The sequence below is a fragment of the Colius striatus genome, chromosome 8 (assembly GCF_028858725.1).
Source record: "Colius striatus isolate bColStr4 chromosome 8, bColStr4.1.hap1, whole genome shotgun sequence".
Lineage (NCBI taxonomy): Eukaryota > Metazoa > Chordata > Aves > Coliiformes > Coliidae > Colius > Colius striatus.
This window is the reverse complement of record NC_084766.1, coordinates 21,755,538-21,777,393: the sequence shown is the minus strand read 5'-3', so window position 1 is coordinate 21,777,393 and position 21,856 is coordinate 21,755,538. Positions and strand designations below refer to the sequence as shown.

General features: G+C 39.8%; 1 protein-coding gene across 1 annotated transcript; it reads left to right on the top strand.

Annotated features, from left to right (window-relative positions):
* The first annotated feature begins 274 nt into the window (after window positions 1-274).
* On the top strand, window positions 275-20,416 carry SLC35G1 (solute carrier family 35 member G1). The gene is made up of 5 exons (XM_062001715.1): window positions 275-310; window positions 9,244-9,575; window positions 9,616-10,016; window positions 14,475-14,655; window positions 15,166-20,416. The coding sequence occupies exons 1-5, from the start codon at window positions 275-277 to the stop codon at window positions 15,923-15,925; spliced, it is 1,710 nt and encodes a 569-aa protein (XP_061857699.1). The 3' UTR covers window positions 15,926-20,416.
* The last annotated feature ends 1,440 nt before the right edge of the window (window positions 20,417-21,856 follow it).

Here is a 21,856-nt window from a genome sequence, read left to right as displayed (position 1 = left end):
TTACCTAAAAATTGTATTTCTCTTTGTTAATACTTAAAATAATTTCTGATTATTAGGGAAGAGAAAGTTCTTTGGACTTCTGTCAGAAGCATCTGGCTGTAGCCATTTTGGACAAGAGGACAGCCAAGCAGCTGGATACTGAATGTGCTCCAGAGTAGCATTTCCTATTTTCAGTCCTCGAGACAGAAATTAGCTCAACTTTGTTAGAGAGATTCACAAAATAAAAAACATAAGATGTGCACAGGAATTATGAAGCATTTACGATATTGAGACCATGAACAGTGAAAAACATTTCGAAGATACCGGCAACGTACATTTCAAGGAAGTCAACAACAGAAAATTTTGGCAAACTATTTGCAAGTGCTTGAAAATGTAATTGCACAAGTTTGGCTGGCTCAGCCATGTAAGTCCTGACAGACATAGACTCCCTTGGGAAGAACAGAACTCAGTCTTTTTATAAGAATATTATTAAGAGTTGAATATTAGAGCTGTAGAAATATTAGCTGCAAAGTACCTTATGATTAACCAGGCAAGAGTATTGTTCTGTGAGGGAGCAGTTTCTAAAAGACAAGAGCAGATCACCAATTTGGGAAAAAACCCGAAAGAAAGAAAGAAAGAAAAATCCCTAAATTTCATGATTCCCAAATAATTGTGACATTTTAAAATCCTATCCTGCTTCCTTTTGTCCTCCATATAAAATAACAGAATGATAATGCCCATTCAGGAAAAATACCAGTAAATATATTGCTCCAGAGTGCAAAATAAAGGAGGAAAAAGGACTAAGCTGGACCAGAAACAAGAGTTTGTGGTAAGGAAATTTGTTCCATTTTGGAAAGTTTAACTGCACCTGTGAATGTCTAAATTTTCTGAACATTACTGAAAAAAGAACATCCTTTTAATGTCTACATTTGAAGGCATTAACTACCTCATTTAAGATAATAATAACTTCTTCAAATAAACTCACTTCAAAGTTGAGACCAAGAAAAAATACCCGGTGCAGCAACCACTCTGCCTTTCTATACAGAGTTCTGGAGTACATAAAACTGCAACAGCAGTATGATAATCATATTGTATTGGCTTGAACCAAACAGGAAATGAACGTTTGTTCTAGAATTACAACTCATTTCAGAATTTCTGTAAAGTTATTTTGAGTGACACTATCAAAGGATCTCAGAGTAAGAAGCTAATTTCAACTGCTTCTCAAAAAATTGTACTGCTGAGACTGTTGTCTAAAAGTATGTACAACTGTAACTAGATAAAAGTGCAAAATAATTAGTTAATTCAGTGGCACAAACTGTAAAGTGTACCTGGCAAGTGTACAAATGAACTATGCCACAGTGATAGCTCTGTATACAACCAGAGCTCTTTAGGACAGTAAATTACTAAGTTCTGTGTTCCTATCTAGCCCTCCTTGTACCTGCACAAGGAGCAGGCAGCCCAGAAGCTGTTATGTGGAAGGAGGGAACAAGCTCAACAGTGACAATTTCCATAACGTACAGCCACTGACCACAGGCACTGTGCAGGGTCTTGAGGACACCAGCTCTTCCATCTTAGAACATTCCCAGTTTTGATGGTATTTCAGAGGGAGTAATCAGCTTGCCTGTGTCATCAAATCCAAGCTGCCTTATTGTCCACTTGCTGGGGAGCCAGGAACAGATTGCAGAGATCAGCACACTCTGCAAAAGCTCGGTCAGCCCATTCCTGAGGGGCTGCCACACTGGCACTGTTAGCAGGATCTGAGCTAGCTGAGGTTACAGGGACATAAAAATAACCATTTGGAGTTATACCAGGGTTCATGTGCTATAACATCCTGCCTACTTGGCCAGAAGCAATGCCTATTTAAAAAAAAAAAGTATGGGAAATACAGCATGATGATTTCCCAGGATACTCCTTCAGCCTCCAGCAAGGAAGGAAAAGAAACCATGCCTCCTGCCTTAAGGAAGTATTCTTGTGGATGAAATGGCTAGCAAAATGCCTAGGATCAATGCATTCTGCATGCATGACAGCAGCAGGGTTTCCCTCTACAAGGAGGAATGCTGTTCTGCATTGCAGATCCTGGAGGTAAAGAAGGAGCTCTGGTTTCACTGAAAAAATAATGAAAACAAAAAAGACCCCACCTGTATCTATGACTTTGACAAATGGAAAGGGGCTCAAAACCTATGTTGCAAAGTTTTACTCCTGTAACAACATTGCATTACAGCTCATTCGCCTTTGAACATACTTAGTAGTATAAGAACATAGAGAGAAGCAGATATTGCAGTAGGATGTCAGCAAGATAAGAGGTGCCCAGGATGAATCATGTTAGTGTTTTTTATATATGACATGTTTCTATAAATACAGAACATAAATATGTTTTATAGAATAAATTTATAATCCATATAGAAATATATATATGTATGATAGAGTCCCATTACACTAATGCTGACTTGTGCCAAGGTTATGTACACTGTATATATCTTTTGTTCTGGGCAAAAGTAGAAGCCGAGGAAAAATAACTCCCTTCAAGTAGTCCATGTAAACAAATGCTTAATAATTCATACGTGTTGCAAGTAAGGAAATTGCCCCCTTCCTGCCCTGCTGAGCAGCCCCAGGCAGACAGCTTACAGAATAGGAAACCTACCATGCAAGTGTCAAGAAAGGCAGCTGATTGAAATAGTTCCCTTCCATGAAGATAAACTATATGTTCTGTCATTACTATTGCTGAAAAAAAGTTGGTTAAAGTGACAGTGAAAAAATATAATTGAATGAGCTATCTTCTTGTAACAGCCATAGATGCCATTATAGAAAAGAACAAAACAAAACAAGGAAAATGATCAGTGGCAACTGTGAGCAATTTCCACTTTCCTCCACTCCTCCTTGGGAGCTCTAGCAGTCAATAGCACTCAAGCTGTACTCCTACCTGATTCTTCTACTGTGCTGCCTACCAGAAAAGAAATTCCTGGGAAATCACCATGAACTTTAAAGCTATACCATTTTAAAATAATCTGTCTCTTCTCTCCACAGTGCAGATTGCTATGAAGAAGGAAGAAAATACTTCCCCCTGTCTACTACTAATTCTCTGAGTTATTTAGATAGAGATTGTATTTTATGATTATATTACTTCTATGCAAGCATGTTGCAGAATAACAACTGATACCTGCTGCCTACTCCTGTTTTCTCTGGCTACAGTTCAAAGAATATCTGCCCTTCCCTCTTCCGAGACCTTTGGCTTTGGTAGTTGCGTTGAACAAGCTGATGTAGCAATCTCTGCTATCCGTAAGTGGCAATTTACACTAGGTAACAGGACAAGCTCCTAGGTGATTTCCAAAACTCCTCCAACGAAGAGGTGGAAAAAACCCCAAGTAAAGTTATCAAAATTGCCAAACACAATTTTTTTAAAGATCCAGAAACTGGGAGAATTTGAGAAATAATTTAAAATGAATAGATGTTGGAGCCGAAAATGTTGAAATATTAAATTTAGATATTTTCAAAATAAAGCTTTTAATTTTGCAAATACCTAAATTTAAGCAACTACCAGCAGGAGAGGCAACCTGGAGAAGCACCTACCAAGCATTTATGCATACATAAATGCTAGCATGCTCATTTCTTCTTTTCTGTACATCAAAGGCTGTCAATGTTTGGAGGTTTTTTCCAGATTCCTTATTTACTATTCTCTTATTTTCTTATTGTTGATTGTACATTTCTGTACACACTGGATCACCTTAATCTTCACAAAGAGTTATTCAAAGGGAACAGAGCTGTGGTTGATTAGTTTTATAGTTAATCTCATAATGTTCCTCATTCCCAGCAATATCATCAATATCTGATATATCAGATCAGAAAGTGCAGTAAGGGAAAGGGAACATACCAAGGCTGCAAGCTCTTCACCGCCTAAATTGCCCCAGTAAACAACTGAAAAAGAAATGATGAGAGTCACTGTGTTACACTGGAATCCATGTTCCACTAATATAAACCCCATAATTCTATGCATTTTCCTGGATTTTTTTTCAATATACTGAGGACTCAGATAGCCTCAACCAAACAGATGAAACAATATTCCTTAATAAAACACCATCCACGCTTCTTTTGCCAGAAAGATTTTTCCCAAATTCAGGTTTTCATATTGGTTGCTTTCACAAGTTTATATTCAAAATACAGACTCTCGTAAAGAAGCAGAAGTAATAGCCTTGAGAATGTATGTTTTAACAAGCACTGCTAGTTTGCAACATGTAGGAATTCTGTTCACTATCTTCACTGTGTCACAGCATAAACTAAGTACATCCACATATATGTGTATGTATCTGAGATACACCTGAGATAGGGCCCACAGGGTGTGTAAATACACATTTACCATTAAAAGCTCTGTTCAATTTGGCCTTTTGAGCATTGTATACTTGTTACCTGATAACAATCTGCAAAACTTCACTGCAGTAAGACAGCAAGTGCTGCTATTCCCCTCTGAGTATCAGGGCAAATATCCCGATGCCACTTGCCACCATGCTGTTCAAAACTTCAGAGTGGTTTGGCCAGCGGCAAAACCATTTATGATCAATAAAACCAGTACTACCATTCGTTTTCTTGTCTACCAGTGAGCTACTAAAGTTCAATCTATTGATTTGCTTAGTGTTTATGTTCTTTGGACATGATAAAGAAAAAGAAAGATCAGATAGCTTTTTAATTGAGACATTAAAAGATTTTGTTTTCCTCCAAGATGCATTGAATAAAAGCTTTTTCCATGTGCTTAAGGAGAACCAAAAAGTGCCAAAAAATGACACAATATTTTTAATTTAAGGGTCAACATCTAGATTTGCATAAATTCTTCAGAAGTTTATGTGGCATGCAAGAAAGAAAACACTAAGCTTACAGTGTTCAGCATACATGGAAAATTATCTTAATGCACCCTCCCATGAATACTAGCTACAGAGGCTCGATGGCTTAGGAAGCAGTGTAGTTAGGCCACCTGAGGACAGAAGCAGTGCTGCACAACATTTATGTGACCAAAATCAACTAAGCCCATCTTTAGTACTGGACTGAAAGCACACTGACAAGTATAGAGGCAGAATTTTAACACTGCTCATCCATCAATTTTCAATTCTTCAGAAGTTAAAAAAAAAAAATCATTCTGAAAACTACAGGTTTTTTGTTATATATATTCCTTACTTCTACCTGAATGTGTTTGTATCAGTACTTTCAGTGAAGTTGCTAACTTCACTGTTAGCAACTGCTAACAGTGCAATCTGAAAAGCGTATTTCAAAGGAGCTCCAGGATCTCTCCATTATATGGACCGTAACCGCAGTCCATATATTCATATAACATAATTCCCTGTTAATTACAGTGTTTTAGCCTGTCTCCTATTATTATAGCACTATACAAATACCAACTGAGAAGGAAGAAAACTGTGATACTCTGAACACACTCTTTCATACACAATTAAGCATTTATACAACAGTTGTATATATATGTGGAAGCAATTTGTGGTGATGGCAAAACTGAGTATCATTCACCATTCACCTTAACAAGGGAGGCTAAAAAATATGAGTCTCTTCTAGCACATCAGATGGCCATAAAAGCCACAAAGACAGGCACTGGAATTTTGATGGAGTGGCAGCAGCTCATATGGACCACACCTCTGTGAGACTATTAGGGCTCATTCATTTAAATATTTGTTTATTTATTTGTTCCTGTAAGGATGTTTGAACACTGAAGTATGTTGCCCAGGGAGGTAGTACAGTCTTCATCCTTGCAGATACTCAAAACCCCAAGGGACACAGTCCTGAACTCTGTCTGACCCTGCTTTGAGTAGACAACCTTTCAGGGCATCAGATGTGCCCATCAGCCTCAGCTGTTCTATGATTCCCAAGCATCTCGGGGTTGACCAGAAGCTTAAATGAGTGATTAGGACAATGAAAGTCCTTGGTGCTGCAATAATCATCTGGTTTATGGCATTCAGGTGCAGAGGTAAATGCACTTAAAAGTTGGATCCATTTCAGAAGCTGATAAAAGTAATTCTTATCTGGGTTTTTTTTTTTGTTAAACCTTTTTCAGAAGGAAAGGAACGAATGCAAGGTTGTTATTTATTGTGTTACTTCTGTTGCACTATATTAGTGTTAATGAATTATTGCTAGACAACTTAAATCCAAAATTAAGATAAAAAAAAATTAAGATACAAGTGGTTTTACAGAATTAGCATTTTTACAGAACAAAAGCCATCAATACAGATTGTGGGTTTAATTTAAATCTTATCTTATTTTCATAGCTTAAGCAGTACATAACTGTGCTGGCACAGCTGAGTTAAAATCAAACTGTGACAGATGCCAGCAGGGTGTCCCATGTACAGTTCCCAGGAACCCAGTCTGATCCCTTTTTCCACCAGTGTTCTGCAGAAACCTTAGTGCTGCCCTTATGTGAGGAAGAACTAGTTCAGTTCCAGGGCTCCCTGGATTTAACTCCCTTAGTTCTCACTAAACCTCCAAGAGGCAGCAGTATTTCAAAAAGCTTATTAGGATATCTCAGCAGTGGATAAAAGAAATGATGTGATAGTGGATAAAGTTCTTATAATCTCATAGAAAATTCCCACAGTTCTCCACAAAACTCACATAATTGCTTTGTCATTTGTGCCAGTCAGAGTTTCTGAAAAGCTGCTCTGAGGGGTAGGAGACAGTAGTTGCAGGCAAGGAGATGGAAACTGAACACCAAAGGATCCCTCACCAGGCACGCACACCCAGACCAGTGACTCATTACTTTGCTAACTATCTCAGCCTGTGATGAAGCATTGGCTTGTCCCTGGCATTTATAATGACAGAAACTGTCTGCCTAAATTCTGGATGACCATATTCCTCCTTTGAAAAGAGTAACACAAGAAAACTCTGTGTGGAGAGTGGTAGCTACACAGGAGAAGGTGGCTCCCTCTCTGTGCTTGTGATGCTATGGAAAACAGAGAAATGCCATTCTACCTGGTGCTGCAGTTTAATTTTCAATGGTGAAATTGCCCAAGTTCAAGAAAACTTTTTCTGGTGGGCTTTGGTACTGGGGAGCAAAACGTTATGTTACTGGGATACCACTATAGGAGGGCCTTACTACTCTACTCTTGGTTGCAAGCTGGCAAAGTGCTGGAGAAAGGAACAGCTAGTTCTGAACATAGTATTACAGAGCAGGCTGAATCTATACTTGAAAGGGCTGCATAAAACACAGACCTGTCACATTTATATAGCTACTTCATTTTCCAATCTAGGACAGAGTGACTGCAAATTATATTTGCCTACTAGTTAGTTTGGGCAGCTGCAACTGTTCTGGCATTTTGGAGCCTCCCTCCTTACTCAGAGGATTGCACTTCACAAGCAGAACGTGGAAGCTCTCAAACTGAGACAGGCTTGGCAGTTTGACCAGGAGTGAACAGAACACTCTAAGTATCTTGGCATAAACAAACACTGCCCTTAGATGTTCCCCTTCAAAGTCAGGCATGGTGGAGCACAGAGGGGGTTGTTGCAGTCACTTTGAGACTCTTAACAGCACAGTATTTGGCAATGTGGCACTACAAAATTTTTTGTTGGGTTTCATAGTGGCACTATTACAAAATAAATATATAATCTGTATATTTTAACAAAGTACATCAACAAATAGCCAGAAATCATAATAACTCACTAAAATTTGTTATGTGTCTGTAATGGGGATTAAATGTTTTGGCTCTGGTTTTCTTCACTGAAGACTCAAGTTAGTCAGCTGCTCCTGCGGTTGCTAACTGCAGAAGTAATTCACTAAGTGACAGGGAAGACTGTGGCTGTGTGCCTGCTGCGAGCCTGCTTCACACACACTGGCCAGGGATGTGCCAGGGCTTCCTCCTAGAGACCTGCAGGACTGCCAGCCCGGGATGGCTGCTGAGAGGCAGAGTCTTCCATCAGAACTGCTCTGGGCAAGGACAGCTCTAACTTCATGTTGGCGATTCATGGAATAGTGACCTGTAAAAGCTGCCGTGAAGTACAGAGAAGTGTAACTACAGAGAAGCAGCAAGCTGCCAGGTTTATCTGTACCTCCCTCTCTAAATGGAACCAAACTCTGAGGGATAGAACAGTGCATCAGACAAAACTAACTTCTTAATTAAGGATGTCTGTTTGAGGAATTTTGCTGGCCAGATTTGTCCCTTTGTGGGACATGCAGATGCCATTGGATCTCCACAGAGGAAAGACTTTCAATGTGGACTTTGATAGGAGGCTTTAATAAAAGCAGTTTATAGCAAGTGCAGCAGATATTATTTGTTTCGTTTATAGCACGAGAAGTTCAGATAATGTAAATCTTTACATAGAATTAATTCTGATTTCCACACAAACTTTTAAATTTACTTATTTTCTCTTAAAAAAAAGTAACACATCTAATGATTAGTTAAGAATAATTTGTGAAGGAATTCTGGTCACATTAATCAAATACTACTTCAGAGATAATGAAACACTTATGGTCTCTTGTGGGTCAGCATGAACTATAAAATGTGCTAAATCAGAGACAAGGAAAGCTTGAAATAGCTTTTTTTGAGGTAGCTTGAGGGAAAGCTTGAAGTAATTTGTGCAAAATAGCTTGAATTTACCACTTAATTTGTTAAAGCTATAGATTACATTCCCCATTGTTAAGAATAAAGAAATAAACACACGTTAAGTTACGCAGCCGAAAGATATGTGTGAGCATAAAGCCCATCTTTGAATAAAAATTCCTCCCTATTATTGATAACAGCTCAACTTCCTCAAAAGGGAAGAATTTTGCATTTCAGATTTACTTGGCTGCTTCTTCTCTGCACTCTTTGATGGTTAAGGGGCTACTCTTTCTTTGATCCCCTTTCCAATTGCCCTGCCCAAAGACATAGGCAGTATTGTGTTTTTATGAGGAAAATATACCCCGGGAAGGTGCTTAAATGATTTTTGTATCCTACTAACAATCCTGTAAGGCTTTTCATATGCATACAGAGTGACTTAATCCCCCACCAGGATCCCATCTCCATTTTGACCGCTACAAACGCAGCTCTTCCACAGAGAGATGCTGCTGCCACTGCTCACTGACATGCCAATTAAATGTCAATGAGCCCATTGAAGGAAAGACGAGCTATTTAAATCGGTGCGGAGATTGGACTAGCAGGATTTTAAACTGTGACACACAGAACGGTGATAAGCAGCAATAAAAGCTCAATTATCTCGGTGCACATCCTACCAACGCGCAGGCTGAAGAGCCCGTCCCGTGAGCTGTCACTCCCGTGTACAGCAAGTTATGTACTTTCACTTCAGGCGCTCGCGCCACGCAACAACGCCACTCAAGTTTTGCGTCACCGTTTTCCAGAGTTTTATTCCCGTGCAGGCGCCTCGGCTTGTGCTCCCCGCCTTCCCCCGCGCCTCACGGCAGCCGGCGGGACCCGGCTCCGCTCCGGCGCGATGCGAGCTCCCCCTCCCGAGACACCGCCGCCTCGCTGCTCCCTGCCGAGCCCCGGTGCAGCCCAGGCCCCTCGCCCGGGCGCAGCTCCTCGCTCTCAGGGGGGCCACGGCGGGCTGCGGGGACGCGGGGGAGAGCTGGGCAGCGCGCTGGCTCCCATGCCGGGACGGGCGCTGAGCTCCTGCCGAGCGTTCGCGCAGGTATCAGCCTGGCAACCCCGCTGTCTCCAGGCGTGGCCCGGCCCGGGGCGGTGGTGAAGCTGCGACTCGATATAGCCTTCCCCCACCCCGGAGCGCTGTGCGCTCCCGGGGCGGGGGAAAGGAGGGAGCCGGGCAGCGCTGGGCGGTGGCACCGCATGCGCAGGAGGCCAGGTGTCGGCTTGAGAGGCGCCGGGAGCATCGCGGGCAGCCCGCCGTCCTCATGGTGCTGTGTCAGGGCGGTGAGGCCGCCGCCGCCGCTCCGGCAGCGGGCGGGAAGGAGGCGGCGGTGCCGCTGAGCCGGGAGGACGGTGCGGGTACGGGACAACCTTGCCCATGCCCAGCGCCCGGCACGGAGGCGACGGGCGCCGAAGAGCGCCGCGTTTGTGGCTGCTGCTCGGGCTCGTCCTGGCCGTGCTGCTACAAGGCACCCGGTGAGGAGGGCGAGGCTGGCAATCGGGGCAGGGGAGCGGGCGGCGCCCTCCCGGCTGGGCTGTCCGCTCTGAGGGTGACATTGCCGGTGGGGCGGAGGAAGAGGAAGCGGCTCCGAGGGCACCGGGGCTCGCCGCACGCCGCGGTGGGGCGCGGACCGAGCTGAGGCGGCCGCAGAGGGCGCCCGGCACCTGTACCGGCCTCCCGCGGGCGGGGGCCCGCAGCCTCGCCGCTCCCGGTGCCCGGCGCCTCCGCCCCAGCGACGGGCTGCTGCGGGGTCGCATCTCTGGGAGCTTCGATGGCGATTGTCCCTCGGGGAAGCAGTGCGTCCCGTTGCCAAAAGTTTTAAAGCAAGACTTGATGTGTTTGGGTGAATCGAGGTGCCTTCTAGTAGTGTGGCCTTCTGGCACTGTGAATGTGTTGAGGAGTGGCATGAGTGCTGTTCAGCAAGTTCATGTCCTTGCAGCTGTCACATCCTTTGTAATTCTTGCTTTAGTCTGAGCCATACTTCTTGTTTTATCTTAACCAGTGCTTTGCTTCTTGCTCATTTTGAATTGTTAAAAGCCACAAATTTGCTGCAAAATGTGCAACGTTTTTTTAAGCTTAATGTGACTTTCTTGTAAAACAAACGCCATCTGAAAATATTTTTTCGAGTTATTTGAAGCACTTTAGCATATGTAATTTTTAAACAACTTGACTGAAAAGGTATTCCTTATTAAATACAGACTGCAATTGACTGTCCATGAGAAAATGAATAACGGGTCCATCTTTTTAGCTAGTGAGCAATGGAGAGGCCAGAAGAGATAGGGTACTTCACCAGAGAAATTCCTGTTAGTGTCACTTTCAGGGGAAACAAAGCCAATATTTGAAATCCTGAGAAACTTGCATTTATTCACCAAAAAGTCTTTGTAGTCTATCTAACAAAATGTTGAGTCAATGTCTGAACTTTATGAATCATGCTTAGATCTTGTCCACATGACCATGATTAGTTCACATGCAGGCTGTTATGCTCCTGGCACTTTACTTATGTCTGTTTACTTTACTTAAGTTCTGTTTCTTGTGGTGTGAAGAGTGGATCACTCTTTCCTGAAGGCCTGTGGGAATCATCTCACTGGCCACCTTCCCCATAGACAGTAGTCTTCTGCCTCTGCTGCTCTTCTCAAGAGGCATGTATGTGAGAAGCGTGATTTCCTTCACTGTATATGTTTAGCAAGTATAAAACTTCTTTTTGCCAGAAAGTGTGGCATTAAAATGCAAACAAAAAGAATTTACACAGGAAATGGTGTGTAGTGAGAGGCATTTGACTAGGACTTAAAAACAGGAGTAGAAGATTGTTTGAAAGCCTTACATGTGGAGATGGCCAGAGAATAAAACTGGAAAACCAAATCTCAAATCTATAACCATTGAGAAAAGAGGACTTGGGTACTGCTTGAAACTTTATTTTCAAGCTGCTACACTTTTCTTAAAAGCATAAGTGTGTGAGTGTTTTGATGGTGCTGGGCTAGCGTTTGGAGGCTTAATATTTCATGGGGTGGGAATGTTATTGTAACCTAACTTCTCCTTACAAGGCATTTTGAAATAAGTACTCTTCAGAACTGCAATGCTTGTTTTTGGTGGAAGAACTTGTACCATTTTATTTTTAAAAGGAAATAAAACACCTTTTAATTGTACTGAGTACATGCTTTGGCAATGAGATGCTGATGGCTTAAATTCTAGTATTACAGGGTACTGGTTTTGATAGGCTTGGTGTACTGGGTAGCTTACAAAAATGAGTTACCTCTGTTTTTCCTTTGTTCCTTCTAATCCAAAGTTTAGTTCTGGGTATTAAATCCTCTCAGTTTACTTTGCTTTAAGTTGATTGGTTTTCCATTTCAACACTTCCATTATTTAAACTGGTTTTGTCCAGTAGTAATCAAATGTGCTATCATGCCTGAAAATAAAAGTTAATAGTTCTGTTTGTGCTGTGTTCATCCATCAACCAGCCTGGATTTCAATTTCCCATTTCAGTTGTAGGCCAGTCTGATTCCTCTTGCTTTACTATTAGAGATGTTGTTGGTTTTGTAGTTCTGTTGTGCGATTCCGTGGATTAGGACATTGTAATTCATGAACACTGTTTCATAGTTGTTAGATGCCCCAGTACAGTATTGGTTGGTGTAGTTTTTATAGTCACCTTTATATAAGTGGCTGTTGCTAAAGGAGAATATTTCTAGTAGAAACTGGCATTCATTTTCAGCTGTAATGTGGCTGGATTCCTTGATTGAAAAGCATGCCTTCTGCCTACTTTAAATTCAGGTTGCATTTGTAAAGCCAGGGTATCTAGAACTATTAAAGCCAGAACCTATTATGTACACACTGTATCAGCCTTCAGTCTTAGCTCTTAGGTAGTAAGATGCAATTTCTCAGCCATGAGTGCTGACCTCAAGCAGGATCAAAATGGTATGTGTCAAGTTTTGTTAATTTAAAAAGAAACATACACCTAAAACAAAACAAAAAAAACCCAGCAAAACCCATATTTAGTTGCTAAGCAACTCACAGCAGTGCCCTCCTTTTGATGTTTGAGAGGAGCCATAAGGTTCACAGGCTTCTACACTAATATGAGATAAGACACCTTTTTATCAAAACTGCCTCAGGGACATGGAGTTCTCTTTAGAGAGTGTCTTTAAAGGAAAGGTAACTTCCCAATATTTTATGCAAACATAAAGAAAAGGGATAGTGAGGTAACACCCCACTCAAATTTTTAGATGGGTTCTGTTTTCCATGGTGGTTCACCTCTAGGTTCAGTGGAAAGACTGTTCCTCTTAGGCAGCAAAACAGTAGTGAAAAAGACTATTTTCTTTGGTTGTGATGTTGAAGTCAGCAGCAATTAATTCAGCCTTTCTCTTTGTGGTTTGGTGGTTGGTTTTTTTTTTCTTTAATAGTTGAGAAGATAGGTGGAATGAGGAAGATTACGTTGCCAAAGAGAGCCTGAAGCAATAGGAAAGCTTGAACAGAAGCATTTGACTTGAGAAACTGGTTCAGGAAGAGAAGGTCTGATAAATAGGCATAAACGAAGGTGAAACTAAAATCTTCTTGGAACTGTGATAGATAGTCAGTACTCTAAGCAGGCCACACTGCTTGAGCTTTCTGATGAGGATGTTATGGGAAACGATGTCAAAAGCCTTGCTGAAGTCAAGGTAGAGGACATCCACTGCTCTCCCCTCATCTAGCCAGACAGTCATGCTCTCATAGAAGGCTATCAGGTTGGTCAAACAGGATTTCCCCTTGATGAAACCATGTTGACTCCCCCTGATAACCAAGAAGGCCACTGGCATCCTGGGATGCATCAAGAAGAGTGTGGCCAGCAGGTCAAGGGAGGTTCTTCTCTCTCTCTACTCTGCCCTGGTGAGGCCTCAACTGAAGTTGTGTGTCCAGTTCTGGGCTCCTCAGCTCAAGAGGGACAGGGAAGTGCTGGAGAGAGTCCAGTGCAGGGCCACCAAGATCATCAGGGGAATGGAACATCTTTCATATGAGGAAAGGCTGTGGCAACTGGGGTTGTTTAGTCTGGAGAAGAGGAGACTGAGGGAAGATCTTATGAACATTTACAAACATCTAAAGGGTGGGTGTCAGGAGGTTGGGACATCCCTTTTTGTCCATAGTAGCTAGTAACAGGACAAGGGGTAATGGAATGAAGCTGGAACACAAAAAGTTTCACTTAAATACAAGAGAAAAACTATTTCACTGTGAGGGTGACAGAGCAGTGGCACAGGCTGCCCAGGGGGATTGTGGAGTCTCCTTCCTTGGAGGTCTTCAAGACCTGCCTGGACATGTTTCTATGCTACCTGATCTAGGTGAACCTGCTTCTGCAGGGGGATTGGACTAAATGATCTCTAAAGCTCCCTTCCAACCCTACCATTCTATGATTCTGATAACCACCATTTCCTTCATATGTTTAGTGATTATGTTCAGGATGAGTTGTTCCATCACCTTTCCAGGGATGGAGGTGAGGCTGACCGGCCTGTCTCAAGTTGTCCTTTTTGAAGACTGATGTGATGTTGGCCTTTAATCCATTGGCCTAATGATCCTCACTTAACTTAATAATCAAATGATTCCCAAGCTAATAACTTCCAGTGTTTCAGAATCTGAAAGTAGACTATTTTGCCTTCAGTTCTGTTTATTGGTCCTTGGTGGTGATCAGAGTCATACAACTGGTCCTGTAGTGAATCGCCTAAACTAGTCTGATGCCTCCAAGAAGTAAAGCCTGCTAACTGATGTAGAACTGTGAGAAGTTTTGTACTGAAATTATTAGAGTTCATCTCTTGTCTCCTGCTAACACCCACAGTATTCACATTTGTTTCTTTTGTTTCCCGTGTCCTCTACCACAGAATAGCTACAAAAATGTGTGGAGCACTGCAGTATGTAGAGCTGTCTGACCTGAGAAGTCTTCAAATGGATCATTATTAACTGGAGTTTATCTATTGCAGGAGCAAAGAAGAAAGCTGAGTGTCCAGGACTTGGTCTGTTTTATACTGTACTGGCTGCCTTCCTTTTCTCAGTGGCCTCTTTATTTCTTAAAAAAATAGAAGATGTACATTCAGTGGAAGTGAGTGCAATTCGATGTGTTTTGCAAATGGCATTTGTTCTTCCTGGTTTAATATACTACAAGTAAGTGTTGCAAATGTTTATAAAGTTATTTCTTTAAACTACATCTAGAATGTTTGCTCAAATCAGACTGCAATATTACTTTAATTTAGACTTAAATTGCATAACTGTATTGTTTCAGATTAGTTGAATTAGTACAATTCAGAACAATTAAAATATTTGCCTCTCTGAATTGTAGAGGTTTCTCAAAAAATATATCAAATGTATTGGTCTTCCCTGAAGCGATGTTCTTAAAAACTAGAAGGTAATTTCTAGATATTCTTGGATTATTTTGAAAGCAAAAAATTAATAGCTAATGAACAGGTTCTGGATTCAGATTGGGGGGTGGTGATGGGAATAAATTGGTCTGTGATCAGACAGTTAAAAGTATTTTGATATTTGAAGATAGCTCCCTCATCTAGAAAGATGTGTACAATGTAGAATGGTGTGTACGTTTAAAGGTAATTGGTTATTCATGTTGGTTATGAGATAAACAAGCCAGTGACATTAACATGACATTTCTTGTTTTTTCAGAACAGGATTTTTGGGACCAAAGGGTAAAAGAATGTTTCTTTTCTTCCGAGGATTCCTTGGCTCCTGCGCAATGGTTCTTCTCTACTATGCTTTCCAAGTCATGCCACTGGCTGATGCCACTGTTATAACTTTTACTGGTCCTGTTTTTACATCATTGCTGGCATGGATCTTTCTCAAAGAGAAATACAGTGCTTGGGATCTTCTATTTACCCTCTTTGCAATCACTGGAGTGGTTCTGATTGCCAGACCACCGTTTCTGTTTGGGTCACACGTCACTGGGATTGAGGGAAGTTACACAGATCACATTAAAGGGACTATAGCAGCAATTGCAAGCACAGTATCTGTAGCTTCAACTATTGTTATAATAAGGAAAGTGGGAAAATCTGTGCATTATTTTTTGTCAATTTGGTATTATGCAGTCATTGGTTTAATTGGATGTGTTATAGCACTGTTTGTTATGAATGAATGGCGTTTACCATATTGTGGCAAAGACAGGGTTCTTCTTATATCAATAGGCTTGTTAGGGTTAGGGGGTCAGATATTACTCACAAAAGCATTGCAGATAGAGAAAGCTGGACCTGTAGCCATGATGAGAACAATGGATGTGGTGTTTGCTTTTATTTTACAAATTATTTTTCTCAATCATATACCGACATGGTGGACTGTGGGTGGTGCCCTTTGTGTAGTAGCAAGTAGTTGTGGAACTGCCATTCGCAAGTGGCGACAAAGCCTGAAAAAAGCCAAGCAAAATGAAATCTAAGGACACAGACACTAATTCCTTGCAGATAAAACTGATCTTGAGATATACATAAAATATTTATTTTTTATTTATTTTATCTCATTTACCAAATTGTAGTACCAAGTTATAGCCAATAAAGTAAGTTGATTTATAAAAAGAACCCCAAATTGAATATGTTTTGAGAACTGATTAGGTATATGCTTTTTTTCTTATATTTAGGCATGCAAATAGGAGAAGTAGAGATATATTTAAAAGTTGCTTGTTTTCCTGTCAAAAGTGGACAACCTAAAATTCCTGATTCTCTACTTCTTAGACCTGTTCTTCATTCTTCTGAACAGTGGGAATGGGTCTGCTAGGCTTATTTAACACTATTCTGTGCTTAATTACCAGAGTGATTGCAGTACAAAAGTTAGAAAAGAATGAAGATCTTATCAACATTCAACTTCTATAGAATAGATAAAACTTGCAGACTACAAGACTTTTTTTTTTCTCCAAAACAGATGCCAAATGGGGATTTATTTTTAATTTGGATTCTAAAAGAACAAAGGCTGTTTCATCTTTCCAAATTATATGAACAGAGGATTAACTTGTGAAAGATATCTATTGGCTTTATGTCCTCTTAAAAAGAATTTAAAACGTTTGTACCCACTTTACAGACATAATGAAATAACTTAATCCCTTTTTTTTTTTAATGTGGGGTTTTTTTTTCCCAATCAACATATCTTTTGGTGCTGCAATCTCAGTGATGAGACACAAGAGTTAATTGTATACCACTCATAAATTAGCCATTTCTTGTGGTATGGAATGTTATGCTGTAGCTGCACTTTCCTTTATTCTATGCAAAATATTATATTTTTTTAGGTATTTAATAGAGGTTATTTTAAATGCTACTTATGATCCATCTGTTGAGATTCTTTTGTAAAAGAATTCTTTATGAGACCAAGTTTAAGTTTTGACCGTCATAAAGCTGGGCAAATGCTTTACTGTAAATCTTCCTATTTACTAAGAATTTACAGAAGTACAGAGTAATTGCAATTTCACAGTAAATGCTGGTTGGTCAAGGAATAGCAGAGATTCTACAGAACAAGTAGGGAGGGTGAAGCTATATGTACATATCTCATGACGTGCTGGCATCCACACTACATCACGCAGTGCTAGTGGGCAGTTTCAGCCTCATTTCTACAGCTGGCCTTTTCAAATCTGCACTTAGTCACCTCTCATACACATCCTCTCACTTTTATAGGCTCTATCTTGATAGCAACAAGGCTTGGGTTATTGATTTTAATATCTTTCCTGTTTGAGGAGCACTATATGTTTAGTATTGGGCAGGGGGATTTTCCCGAATGGAGTCGTGTGTATTTTTAGGTCTAGTCTCAGAAGTGGTTAAAGAAAATTTTGACTTGAATCTTTATTTGATTTGTCGTATCATGAGGTGGTTTTCAGTTATTTACTCACTATAGTGTTTTTTCTAAAGGAGTCTACAGCATTCTGTGGACTCCGTATGTGTGGGGGGATTTTTCCAAATCACTAAAGATTGTGTATGTTTTACTATTTTGATTTACAGATTTCTAGTCACGTATATTTTCTTTTGCCAATAAGCATTGCATTATGGCAGGTCAGATTTAGGGACTTGAGTCCCAAAGGACTGGAATGTATATACTACTTTGGGATGCATCTGGATGTGAAGAGCCATGTTTGTGCAAGATTCTGTACATTCAGCACTCTGAATGCATACACATTTATGGACACAAGCAGATTTCACCGGAGTGGTAAATCAGACCCTGCTTATAGTTGTCCATTCTCTGCTTTTCCTGAAGGCTGAAGTTCAGCTGCTGCTGACAAAGTCAGGAGTAGTATGAAACTGCTTTCACATATCTTTACAGCCTGATATAATAATAAAATCCCAGTTTGACACTCATTTTGCTTAATACTTGAAATTGTAAACTGGAATTGTTTGTTCTTCTGTTCAGCCATCATTGCCATTGAGCAACAGCTTTCAGGGCATGGAAGAAAAATAGAATGCATTTTTTACTTCATGCTCAATATGCACACATCTGAATTAACTTGCAAAGGTGTGGTTCCAAAGCAGTTCATACTGATGTAAATTTGGAATGTCAGCTAGTCCTGCTCCCTCCCATTGGCTTAGTGGTCATGCTTATATGGTTGTGTGGTGAGCTTGCCCTGGGAGCTGATCCAGCAGTGTAACTCTTTTAGTAAGGTTGTTGGAAAAGGCAAAACCAAAGTAGCCTGAACTTGATGACAGCATGAAAACATTAGGAAGGGGAATTAGATAATAGTTTAAATTACAGTATATGAGTGCTGTTTTGTCAGTATAGAGTAAAAATAATGTGGAGGTTTATATCGAAAGATCTGTAGATGAAATTATTTCAGTGAACAGACCACTGAAGAATGGACTGTCTTCTTGCCCTTAAGTGTAGAAAATAAGCTGACCTGAAACCAACAACTTGAAACAGTGATTGGTAATTTTTATCTCATGTTCTTGCAGAAACTCCTTTGATATATTTCCATACCTGTAGTGCCAAAACTCCCAGATGGTTGTTTTTTTCTTTCTGAGAACCTATAGGGTTTTGTTATGGCTCTGTCTACTTCTTTTGCTGTTCCTAAACCTTCCTAAATACTTAAGTTGCTAATAACCTAAACAAGATCCTATGTTTGACAACATTGTATTTTTTGGAACACTATTTTGATTTTGATCCATCTGTTAGAGAATTGTTTACCTGTGGTGAGAAAGAAGGACTCTGACTACGGCTTCTCTAGTCCTAAAGCATGACAAGCTAGCTTCTGTAACTAGCTTTTCTAGATGATTTTGAGAATGGAAGACTTTTAAGCTTTAAGTTTTTTCAACCACCTCAATTGTAAAAGGAATTTCTTCCTCCAATATAGACTTGGAAGCCTTAAAGATAATGAAATCTTACTGAAGTATGGATACCCTAAAATGTTGTTAGGGTTTTTTTTTGTAATTGAAAATATTTCTTAGAGTTCCTGTTAAGATGGTCAAACTTCTTTCTTCTAGAGCTTAAGAGTTTGAGATTCTGAAATGAAACTGGCTGAGCCTTGATTCTTTCAGATTCTGTTTTTTCCTTTCCTTTTTTTCCCTTCTCCTTGAACAGTTTTTTACTGTCAAAATATTTTTTAGCTTAAACTTCAATACAGCAAGTTTCTCAGGGTCAAATGCTATTTTTTCTGAGCTTTGAGTCGAATGTGTTATTGATGTTCATCACGTGTAGGGTTTTTGTGATATTTACAGTGGGTTTAAGTTCTATAAATGTAAGTTTCTAATAGGAAGTTCATCCTTTGTAATATGGTGGACTATTGTTGCATTGTAATTGCTGTACTATAAAGTTAAGTGTCTCTTGAATTTCAACATGTTAATTCAATGTACCGATTTTGGTGGATCTTGAATAGAAAGAGAAATAATTGGTTGTTTTGCACATAAACACAGGGTAAAAAGGTATAGTTGGTACTGATGCATCACAAATGTGTTTCTTATGTTCTTTACTATGCAAAACACTAATCATCTGTTGTCATCAGTGGGACTTCTATCACCTTAAAGCCTTATGTACCCAACTCTTCTACAGAAAGTTGATGCCTGAAAAAGCTATATACTGTCACTGTGCAGCAGACAATTTCTTTCAGGTTAAGTTGGTTGTCAAAGTATGTTCTAAAAGCTCTCTAAATGCATCTACACTAAGAATTTGACAATTGCAGTCTACAAGATAAAAGTGGATTTCCTGTATTTGTCTTAACACCAGGCATGAAGTAACCTCAGTATAACAGCACTGGTGAAATAACTAGTTTCATGTATAATTTTTCTTCTGAAACCTGAAACTAGGCTCTTTCCCAGTTCCAAAAACTGTTCCAAGATAGCTTTTCCTGTCAGTTGATAATGGCAAGATGGGTAATACAACCTTGATCATCATTTAGTATAAACACTTGCCCCTTGCAGTATTTTCTTTATTTTGTTGAAGAGCTGCCTGTTGGAAGAAAGGTTATTTCTTGAGAGGCAGCCTCTTGAAAAGTTGTGTCCTTGATAACTAGCAGTAGTTAACCAGAAAGAATCTATTTTCTAATTCTCTAACTGTGGTAGGCTCATCTGTGGCATCAGTCCCACAAGGGTAGTAGAAACATGATCTCTGTTCCTGCTTGGATTCAGAGTTGGCAATACTGACAGCAGTTGTGCAACACTGGCTTCAGCAGGATGTTAAAATTACCAACAGAATGGTCATAATTGCCTGTCCATCCAAAGAAAAGTTGTGGCTTTACGTTCCTGCAGATGCAGGTTAACTTCAGGGTAGAAGATACATAGACTTCTATGGTGATAACATTTCTGTCTATCAGAATGAGTAATTTCTTATGTTATGTGAGTTACTGTTTGACAAAAAAAGGGGGTGAAAATACCTCCATCATTAATTAAAGGATTTTTACTGTGTCATATATATTGTTAAATGAATGTTCAATAATATGCTTTGTAGAAGTTACTGGCTTTGTAATGTAGTAGTATATTTTTATAGACAACTCTTATATATTGAAATGCTAAGAGTATTTTCATAAGAGATTTATATTCATCATTGCTAATAAAATGCACCTGAAGAATTAATCTCTGGTTTTGCATTGATTAGTAGAACATATTTGAACGTAGTGATTGTAAAAGCTTTATGAAAGAACTGTTAATCGAACAGTCCCTGTTAAATATGAACATATGCCACAAAAATGACGCATGCTGCGTCACTTTTTATGCCTTGCAACAAGCTAGAGATGAAAAGATGTTCCATCAGCTTCCATACAGCAATTTCTCAACTTAAAATGCTGTGGCATTGACAGCCCTGTAAAGTTAAATTTTCCTGTGTCCAGTGGCAGTTTGGTTTTTGTGGGGTTTTTTTGTTGTTGTTTGATTTTTGTGGGTTTTTTTAATTCCTGTAGTAATGATTTTTAATTCTTTTTCCCTGCTGTTACAAAGTGATACTTAATTCATCCCAGTGCTTCCCATTCTCTAGTATCTCAATAATTAAATTAACTTTTCACCAAAGAGGAAAAAGCAGGGAAAAAAAAATCACCTTTGCAAATCTGTTTTACCACAGCTAAATGTTATGAAAAGCTTGTAGTAATTTTAAAATTATGACAGCGCTGTCTGGTTTTCTAAAAGCAGGAGATAACAGAACTGGACAAGGGTATTAGCCTACTTGAGAGCTTTATATATGTAGTGAATATTTATTTCTGGATGTGACTTGACTTAGCACTATAGACAGAAAAACAGATGAGGAAAGACAAGTTACATAATGGGGAAATTACTGGCAGTGTTAGCCTGTCTATCCAGCATGAACTTCTTCACCTTAGATGCTCAAAAGTAACTCATTGTAGGATGACTCCACACCGTCTGTTTCTGAGGCTCTAAAGTGAAGGGAAAGCAAAGTATTTCCAAGAGAGCTTACTGTGCCAGGCACAGGCAGTAGAAAACTAATGGTCAAAGAATTTTGTGGTGAAACTCTGCAACTTTCTCTTGGCAGTTCTGTAGGTTCTTTGTAACAACTATAATTTTATAGAAATATAAGCTTTAAGGGAAGGGGAAAGAGCAGTACTAATAGTCCTGAAACAAAACTCTAGAACTATATACACCCACTCAAAAGGCAAGGGGGAAAAAAAACCCAAAGATAAAAGGGATCAAAAGTTTTCAAAGGAAAAAGAATTGCCAGTATTACTTGGAAAAATACTGAAAGTTGAAAAATAATTCTGAGCAGTGAGAGTTATCCCATTGTTGACTTGACAAAGTGTTCTTACAGCCCTGAGCATGGGAAGCAGTGCATGAGATATGATATGTAGCTGAGCCATTCAGATAGCTTTCAGTTGGTTCTTCGATTAGCTTTGCATTGAACTTGATTTTCTGACATTGCTGAACTAAGTTCCTACATTATCCTGTCAATTAGCAGTACATTC

Coding starts and splice junctions, on each gene's coding strand:
- SLC35G1 (XM_062001715.1), top strand. CDS start 275: ATGAACAGTGAAAAACATTTCGAAGATACCGGCAAC. Junction 311..9,243: donor ATTTCGAAGATACCGGCAAC/GTACATTTCAAG, acceptor CTTTCACTTCAG/GCGCTCGCGCCACGCAACAA. Junction 14,656..15,165: donor CCTGGTTTAATATACTACAA/GTAAGTGTTGCA, acceptor TTGTTTTTTCAG/AACAGGATTTTTGGGACCAA.